Genomic DNA, 10,000 nt, shown 5'->3' with positions numbered 1-10,000 from the left:
TTGACCTTGTATCAAAACACGTACGGATCGATCATAGTATTCTACTCCTCTTTATCCGTACTGTACTATCACTATACTAAGTATAGTACTACACTACAGTAAGAATAAAGGGGCAATCGACCAGCGCTTTGATACAAGCTCCTGTGATGCACAAATACGACTGGTACACTGAACGCAAAATATAACGTACCTATTTTCACATTTGAACTCGAATGAACTTTTTAAAGCGTTCATGCCTCACGGATCATTCTAGCAATTTTTAGGAGACATTCTGTATCTGATAACTTGCGTTCTGAGGTCAGTATGTTAATACAATGGAAAATAAACATGAGAAAACGGTGATAGCTGATTCACTTTGTGTAACCAGTTTTGAACGAAGTGTGGCCAACTGCAGTCTCCCTCCACTGCAAGCTGTACGGAGGAAAGGAAGACCTGGAGAAGACGGCAACCTTCGTCTCGCTGTCCGGGCTGACAATATAACTAGTGTGATCGACAAGAAGAAGAACGAAGTGTGACATAGTTCTACTAGCTAAAGTACCAGACATGGTCAACACTGGTGTTGATTTGAACACTAGTATTTACCGTGTGTGCTTCTTTTGCTAGTAGAATGATGTAGTATATCTCACTGTGTTCACAACTGGCAACACTTTAGAGTGTAGCAATAAGCAGAATAGTCAACCACCATCAGCCTTTAAGAAATGCGCCCCACTTCAACCCCCACCCCCCACCTCACAACACACAAGAAAAAAACAATGAAGGAACGTAATACGGGGGTGGGGCGGAGTAAGGATTAAGTCAACATATTATTATATTATTCCATGCTGTATCATGCCTGTGTGTCACAACTCGTATGAGGCATATCTCGGAGCATCATGAACGGTCACTGCCCAGTGTACAGGGCGTGTAGGGTAGCAACCAGGGATCGTGTTTGATTCCGTACACTACAAGCGAGCACAATGTCCGAATAAGGACAGCAAAGTGATTCCATCCATTTAATACTGCCCCCCCCCCCCTTTATTTAAAGACCCTGCTTCTCAGCTTTATTGTTCGAAACGTCTCTAAGTTTACCTTAAATAATTTTCAAACTCAATCTTTTTAAAGACTTGATTCTCTCAGATCTGTTTGGCGATCTTCAATTGAGGACCACTGTCGCAATTTCAGATAACATATAAAGCCATCTTCTGAACCATGGCGACAGCTGCCCCGCCGGTGCCAGAACCCGATGACATGGACTGCAGCGTGTGTCACGAGCAGTACGTGCAGCCCAAGCTGCTGCCCTGCGGACACCTGCTGTGTCACCACTGTCTGCTGTCCTGGCTGCAGTCCCAAGACCAGGCCCTGTGTCCGCTGTGCCGTTGCGCCATCATGGAACCCGAGGAGCGAGGCCAGAAGAGCTGGCAGGACGTCGCGGACGGTTTCCCCACAGACCTGGCCATGGCGGACCTGGTGGGGGCTCACCGTCTGCTCAAACAGTCGCACAGCTGTATTTGCGAGGAGGCCGCGGCCACGTGTCTGTGTCTGACGTGCGGGGACCTGTTCTGCGAGCCGTGCCGGAAGACACACGTGAAGCAGAAAGTATCCAAGAACCACACGGTGGAGGACCTGACCTCCCTGACGGCAGACAAAGTGGCGGGAAGCCAGCACGCCGCCTGCGCCGTCCACGCGGACAAGACCGCGGAGCTGTTCTGCCCGACACACGGCGAGAGCATCTGCCACCTGTGCGCCACGTCCCGCCACCGCAGCTGCCCGGAGGTCAAGGACATGGAGGAGAAGGTCAAGGACGCGCGTGCTGTGCTGGCGGAGCTGGCGGTCACGCTGACCGAAGGGGAGGCCAGGCTGGACAAAGCCATCCAACAGCTGGACGCCCACCTGGCGGAGACGGAGAAGCAGACCAAGAAGGCCGTTGCCGAGATCGAAGCCGTGTGTGCGCGCCTGGAGAAGTCGGTCCAGGACTGTCGTCATCGCCTGAACGAGCTGGCCCACAGCGCGTGCTCTGACGTCAAGGAGGCGGTGACAGAGACCAAGACGTGTCTGCTACAGCGACGCGGGAAGCTGACGTCACAGAAACACGTGGTACAGCGCGTGCAGGAGGCCAAGAATCGCGACACTGTCAGCACCATGACGCCCGTGATGCAGACACGTGTTGGAAACCTCGACTGCAGCGCCACCTTGCCCTCAGTCGCCAAGGTTGTATCCAAGGTGACCGTCGTGATCGACGCAGAGGCCGTGACCCGGATTGAGAAAGAGCTGTCAGGACTAGGTCAGGCCAAAGTCATGTCTGCTGATTTGGATTTTGTACCCGTAAGTATTTTGTGTGTGGTTGTTTTAAACATCTGGTTTTCTTAATGAACGAGCTATGATTTATGACATGTTACTTCGTTTACCATTTAACCAAGTTAGTAAACAATAAACAATGAGGATGCGTCCACTATGAACGAATATAACTGATGTCAAGTCGTCAAATGAAAGCAATTGCTCAATGCTTAGTGTATGTTTTCCTGTAATACTATTTGTTGCCACAGAAATCAGGTTTGTGGATCGAAAGTTTGTTAGCCAACGAACGATTTTGTCACTATACTAAAATCAATGACCTGAAATCGGTGAATAGAATCTGACTGGGAGTTGGAGGAAGGTTTACTGCCACTTGGCAACCAACTTAGTTTCGCTCCTGAAACCATGCGATCGACGTTTCTCAACTCCATGCATACAAACGAAAAATATTTTGAAAATAAACACCATGTTGGTAAAGTGACACTATATGCGGGAGTCACACATCCACGACGCACGGCCAGCGCACTAAAAAATACGCAATTTGGCCAGTGCGTTGTCGTTTGCTGGGTGTGCGTCAATATTCGTTACTCGTTCGTCGAGCGCGCTGGACCAACGCTATGCATTCGTTGTTATTCGCTTTGTGCGTTGGGATTTTTTGAGCATGCACAAAAATGTGCGCGGAGCTCGACGCATGAATGTACACGCCAGAAGGACGCCAGACGCAGAGCGCGCTAGACCAACGCCAGACACACGCGGAGCACACGCTGTGTATCCGTTGTCAACTCGCTATCTTCTACAGTGGAACCCCCCTTTTACGATCTAAAACAAATCTGAGAAATTCAGGTCTTAAAAAGGAGAGAGTCTTAAAATGGGAGTAAATCTATAGAGGATTTGAACAGAAAAAATAATTTAAAAGAAGAAAAAAAAAGCTTGAAGATCTTTAAAGGAAGGAAGCCTGAAGTTGGGGGTGGAGTCTTTAAACGAGGGTCGCACTGTACCAAACCGCGACCAAAGTTGGGCGCACAACGACGCACTGATCTTATTTTCCATTTTTGATTAATGTTTAATGCGCAGGCCACGCGTCGTGTATGTGTGACTTCCGCATTAATGGAACCGTAGTAAGATTCGCATTAAAAACGAAACGAAAAATACTGAGATTTTACAACAAAAATATAGTGCGGCACTGTTTGGAGGATTTACAAACAATTAATAATAATTTCAAAAATAGATACTTTCTAGACCGATCACTTGTATGTACACTGTATGAATTAACAGTTTCAGAGTGATTTACGTGAAATATGTTAAACATTTCTAGACAGTTCAGTTTGATGTGTACACTGACTGATTGCAGGTGCCAGTTTTGTCTTTCTATGACAACCACGGTAAGAACATCGTGCTGAGCAACGATAAGCAGACAGCAGAGAAAAGAGTGTCTGACTGGGTTGGTGGTATCGTTGTCGCCTCTCAGCCTATGATGACGAACATGCTGTACGAGGTTAGTCATTGAGCTCAGTGTTCACTGTGACGCTATCAGTGTGTTTACAGCTGTAATCCCTTCAAGAAATAATTATAGCTCTTTCATGAATAAGACTTGTGTTTTTACCAATGCTTGTTAACCGAAAATGTCATTCAATTAAAGATCCTGTCCTCACAGACTGTGCAACACATATGAAGAATTTTGCTTCTTACTTCAAATAGCAATTTAGATATTACTGATAATTCTAAAGAACAGGTTATTGTTGTTTTTGTGTACTGTATGAATGGTTTTAAATTGTGAGGGGGGGAGGGGGGTTGGGGAGAGGGGGGCAGACGACCATAACCCCATTGGGTGCAAGTAGTCAACGGTCTAGTTGAAGTGATTGTTCATTGTTAACTATGTACAACGGAAACACACAAGTATAGATGGACATTAAAGCTGCAAAAATTAACTTTCTGACACAAATCTGCACTTTGCACAGTATTTGTGATTATACAAGACAAAAGTGCCAAACAACAACTTTTACAAGAACGACTCTATACGCTGTGCTTGTGCATCCTTCCATTTGAACACAAATAAACAATCAACAGCGTTACCTCGCTATGTGCTTAACCCCATTGGGTGCAAGTAGTCAACGGTCTAGTTGAAGTGATTGTTCATTGTTAACTATGTACAACGGAAACACACAAGTATAGATGGACATTAAAGCTGCAAAAATTAACTTTCTGACACAAATCTGCACTTTGCACAGTATTTGTGATTATACAAGACAAAAGTGCCAAACAACAACTTTTACAAGAACGACTCTATACGCTGTGCTGTGATAAAGCACAGAACCAGAGACAGTTGCCAGTCGATTTGTTTCTTTCTTGTTTTGCCAAGCATGAGGGCATCCTTCCATTTGAACACAAATAAACAATCAACAGCGTTACCTCGCTATGTGCTTAAGGCGTAAGGGTCACCCAGAATTTGGAAAAAAATCGTTTTTCAGATATACTAAATTATAATGTTGCCAAAAGCTAGAAAAATATCTCTATTTTTCATGTGCAGTTTACATTTTGTCTCTAGCATACATAGTTTTCTTGCAATAAGTGCTCAAAGTAGGTTGGTGGGAATTAAAAATCACTGGCCGAAATATCTAAAGTAACAACAATCCTATTTGCGCTGAGCTGCTGGAAAATAATAAGCCTAACCTGTCTCTCTGGTTTACAACAACCGTACAACGACTGCTCCCTACAGTTGACGGCAAGATGGCGGCTTTCGTGCATTGAAAGTGAATTTCGCAGCGAATTATCGAGCCTACTGTGAAAAGAGTCAACTTTTTGAGAAAATCATCATGTTTTATGTGGTGAAAGTTCGCGCGAAATCACAGAGCAGCTACACTGTCTGCATGATCAACTTTTTTAAATATTCACCTATTCCATTGAAACTTTGCACATCAAATGTTCACTGGACTGGCTATAGTTTGTTCTAAAATGAAGCTGATAATCAGAAAAATAGAATTTTTTTGATTGTGTGATATATCATAATAATATATAGAATTATAGTATTCTTTGCTAATGCTACTAAAAGCAAAATTTCCAACAAAACAGAAAGCTTTTAGAACATACTGTAGGTAATGATGCTTTAAATATGAGTGCCAATTTATTTTTCAATTGGACACATACTTTTTCCCCAAGAGTGCATTGAAAAATGCTAAAATTAGCATTTTTGCAGGTTTATTTTGCCCAAGTTTTTACGAACTAAATAATTTTTTCAGTTGTTCTACTTAATTTAGGCATTCAAACTTGATGTTTTCTGAAAATATAATGATTTTTGAAGAAAACTACCAAATATCAAGCCAATTCATTGATTACAAGTGACTGAATAAAAAAATAACAGTTTTGGTCGGACAATCTGGGTGACCCTTACGCCTTAAAGGCATTTATTTTCTACATTAATTTAGCATGTTGACACTCATGTCAGTTACGAAAATATTTTTTTTTTTTTACATTTTCCTAACATTTGTGAGCGTGTATGTGTGTGTGTGTGTGTGTGTGTGTGTGTGTGTGTGTGTGTGTGTGTGTGTGTGTGTGTGTGTGTGTGTGTGTGTGTGTGTGCGAGTGAACCTGTGTGTGGGTGTGTGCCTGTGGTTCTCTGTGTTGGTTTGTCTATGCGTACGCCGCATGTGCCCGTGTGTGATGATTGTATGCAATATGTCTAGGTCATCTTGGACAGAAGAGACGCTTATAATGGTAGTTACATGTGGACTGGAGCAACAACCACTCCTCCAGAAGCTCTGACATGGCCACCTCACGCTTACGGATGGCCATCTGCCGTAGTCATCAATGCCGAATCTGTGGACGTGAATGGCGGACAGAAGGTAAGTCTGACAAGACCGTGATCAAAGGATGGGGACAGTGACAAGTGTGTATTTACGGATTCGGGTGTGTGTGTGTGTGTGTGTGTGTGTGTGTGTGTGTGTGTGTGTGTGTGAGTGTGTGTGTGTGTGTGAGTGTGAGTGTGCGTGCGTGCGTGCGTCCATGCATGTGTGTGTGTGCGTGTGCGTGCGTGTGTGTGTGTACGTGCGTGCGTGCGTGCGCGCATATGTATCTGTATGTGGTGGTGGTTTTTGAGGCGAAAAAGAAAACGTCATGATCAGTTTTATGAATTCTTTGATCGAAATGTTCCTACTGTAAAGTAGGCTACCCTTGATTTGTTTGTTTACATCCGACTGGGTAAAAGGCTGTCACTATCAAAAGCCGGACAACCCACTGTCGGCCAGTTGGTAAGCTACAATGTTTTATAAGCGAGGAAGTTACAATCTTCACAGCAATGCGTGTGTTCCAACGTCAACAAGGAATCTATCTCAATTCGTCAAGGTAAAACGACTGTCAATAAGTTATTCACAGAGTCTGTCCTACCTGTCTTGGGGTTGACGCTTTTACTGTAAAACTGAAAATGCTTTCAAAAACTCAAAATTTTTCAAGTCAGTCCATTTTCTCTATTAACTGGATTTCGTCAGCTATATGATCGTGCATTCTTCTAGTTGCCGGACATTATGACTCAGCCTATATGATCGTGCATTCTTCTAGTTGCCGGACATTATAACTCAGCTATATGATCGTGCATTCTTCTAGTTGCCGGACATTATGACTCAGCTATATGATCGTGCATTCTTCTAGTTGCCGGACATTATGACTCAGCTGTATGATCGTGCATTCTTCTAGTTGCCGGACATTATGACTCAGCTGTATGATCGTGCATTCTTCTAGTTGCCGGACATTATGACTCAGCTATATGATCGTGCATTCTTCTAGTTGCCGGACATTAAGATTCAGCTATGTGATCGTGCATTCTTCTAGTTGCCGGACATTGTGACTCAGCTATATGATCGTGCATTCTTCTAGTTGCCGAACATTATGACTCAGCTATATGGTCGTGCATTCTTCTAGTTGCCGGACATTGTGACTCAGCTATATGATCGTGCATTCTTCTAGTTGCCGGACATTATAACTCAGCCATATGATTGTGCATTCTTCTAGTTGCCGGACATTATAACTCAGCTATATGATCGTGCATTCTTCTAGTTGCCGGACATTATAACTCAGCTATATGATCGTGCATTCTTCTAGTTGCCGGACATTATGACTCAGCTATATCATCGTGCATTCTTCTAGTTGCCGGACATTATGACTCAGCTATATGATCGTGCATTCTTCTAGTTGCCGGACATTATAACTCAGCTATATCATCGTGCATTCTTCTAGTTGCCGGACATTATGACTCAGCTATATGATCGTGCATTCTTCTAGTTGCCGGACATTATGACTCAGCTATATGATCGTGCATTCTTCTAGTTGCCGAACATTATGACTCAGCTATATGATCGTGCATTCTTCTAGTTGCCGGACATTATGACTCAGCTATATGATCGTGCATTCTTCTAGTTGCCGGACATTATGACTCAGCTATATGATCGTGCATTCTTCTAGTTGCCGGACATTATGACTCAGCTGAAGGCTCACAGACATCCTTTGTGTGGCGTCTCTCGGGCTCAAGTCGTCCCTAAAGAGTTGCCTGGTTCAAAAGCAGAAAAAGAAATAAAGACTTTCTCAACGTGCAAATGGACTGGAGAACAAAACCACATTCTGCCCTACTGCCTTTGGTTTTACCAGGAAGACGTCCCGAAAGAGGAACATATAACTTAATCAAGAAGAAAACGAACTCTCAGACAACTCTGATATTGAAAACAGATAGAGTTACATTGGTGTGGGTTTTTTCAGCTGGAATCTAACGTTGGACGGAAACTGAGAGACTTACCCGAGAAAAGCCGGGTAGGAGTGATGCTTGACAAGAAGCGATCTCTTCATCTCTACATCAACGGTGACGACCAGGGGGAAGCCGCCCCTAGCCTGCCCGATCCCTGCTTTGCTTTCTTTGAGCTATGGGGTCCTTACAGACAGGTGAGTTTGTCGAATGAATAATTAAGTATACTCTTTTCATTCAGCACTTCATCATTATAGTAGTGGCCATATTGTTTCAGAATACTTGATGGCATTGTTTCTATGAACCAAACAGAAAAATTAAAACTCTGAGGAAAAGCCTTCAAAAAGCTCGAAATATCTTTCATCAATGCTGACAAATGTGTAAGCACCATGTGTATCATGCCCGACCTTCTAACTAATTGTTTGACAGTTTGATAATCAAACATTCTCCTTCCATGTAGCCTGTCGATCGTTCTGATAGTGGCAGTGACACTTCAGGTATATTTATGGAATATTTGTTACTTCTACACCGAACTTGAAACGTGATATTCTGAGGAAAAGTCTCTGGAAGACCTACAATTCCTTTCATAAATTAATGCTCACAAATGTGTGAGCACCGTGTTTATCATCCCGGACTTTCTGAATGATTGTTTTTCTGCAACAAGACACTAGCTGTTCACACAGTGCAATCCTACGCTGACTGAGTTTTAAAACATTATTACCATGCACACACAGTCCTGTTGAAAACATTATTACCATGCACACACAGTCCTGTTGAAAACATTATTACCATGCACACACAGTCCTGTTGAAAACACTATTACCATGCACACACAGTCCTGTTGAAAACACTATTACCATGCACACACAGTCCTGTTGAAAACATTATCACCATGCACACACAGTTTTGTTTAAAACATTATTACCATGCACACACTGTCCTGTTGAAAACACTATTACCATGCACACACAGTCCTGTTGAAAACACTATTACCATGCACACACAGTCCTGTTGAAAACACTATTACCATGCACACACAGTCCTGTTGAAAACATTATCACCATGCACACACAGTCCTGTTGAAAACATTATCACCATGCACACACAGTCCTGTTGAAAACATTATTACCATGCACACACAGTCCTGTTGAAAACACTATTACCATGCACACACAGTCCTGTTGAAAACACTATTACCATGCACACACAGTCCTGTTGAAAACATTATCACCATGCACACACAGTCCTGTTGAAAACATTATCACCATGCACACACAGTTTTGTTTAAAACATTATTACCATGCACACACAGTCCTGTTGAAAACATTATTACCATGCACACACAGTCCTGTTGAAAACATTATTACCATGCACACACAGTTTTGTTTAAAACATTATTACCATGCACACACAGTCCTGTTGAAAACATTATTACCATGCACACACAGTTTTGTTTAAAACAACACTTTGTAAAACTGAGATCATGAACTCGAAGTAAGTGTGAACATTGCTTAATATTTGTCCTTAATTGTTCTCATAAAACTTGCACTTCACTTTTTAGGTCATGATTTTTTCATTGCCTTTGTTTCAGATTACTGCTTTACCTGGTCGACACATACCGTGAAGACACCAGACCAAACAAAGAGACTGTTTAGCGGACATCAACTTTTTCTGGCGTTTACCATTCATGTCATTGATGTTGATGTGATTGTTGTTTTGTTGTTGTTGCGGGAGTGTTTTGTGTACAACAGAATAGTGTACGTGAATTGAATCAAAATGCCTGGCCTTTTTTTGATGGCTGTTTCTGAAAATGCCTTTGACACCATTTGCTTGACTGTTAAAGACAAATACTTAAACTTTTGCTAGCTTGAAATATTTGCCCAAAGATGGATTGCAAAATGTGTGAAATTTTATGAAATCATAGATGTTGATTAATAGAGGGGATTTTATTTTTTACTCAAGTAAGGTAAAGGAATGCGACAAGACGATTTCCTTCTTTCCATG

General features: G+C 42.7%; 1 protein-coding gene across 1 annotated transcript; it reads left to right on the top strand.

The window, feature by feature from the left end:
* The first annotated feature begins 1,143 nt into the window (after positions 1–1,143).
* On the top strand, positions 1,144–9,620 carry LOC138976979 (E3 ubiquitin-protein ligase TRIM56-like). The gene is made up of 5 exons (XM_070349872.1): positions 1,144–2,301; positions 3,623–3,766; positions 5,952–6,110; positions 8,014–8,193; positions 9,588–9,620. Exons 1-5 carry the CDS (start codon positions 1,189–1,191, stop codon positions 9,618–9,620), a joined length of 1,629 nt encoding a protein of 542 aa, XP_070205973.1. The 5' UTR covers positions 1,144–1,188.
* The last annotated feature ends 380 nt before the right edge of the window (positions 9,621–10,000 follow it).

The sequence above is a fragment of the Littorina saxatilis genome, linkage group LG9 (genome assembly GCF_037325665.1).
Source record: "Littorina saxatilis isolate snail1 linkage group LG9, US_GU_Lsax_2.0, whole genome shotgun sequence".
Lineage (NCBI taxonomy): Eukaryota > Metazoa > Mollusca > Gastropoda > Littorinimorpha > Littorinidae > Littorina > Littorina saxatilis.
Note: the sequence above shows the minus strand (reverse complement) of the source record. Positions and strands in the feature narration are given on the sequence as shown.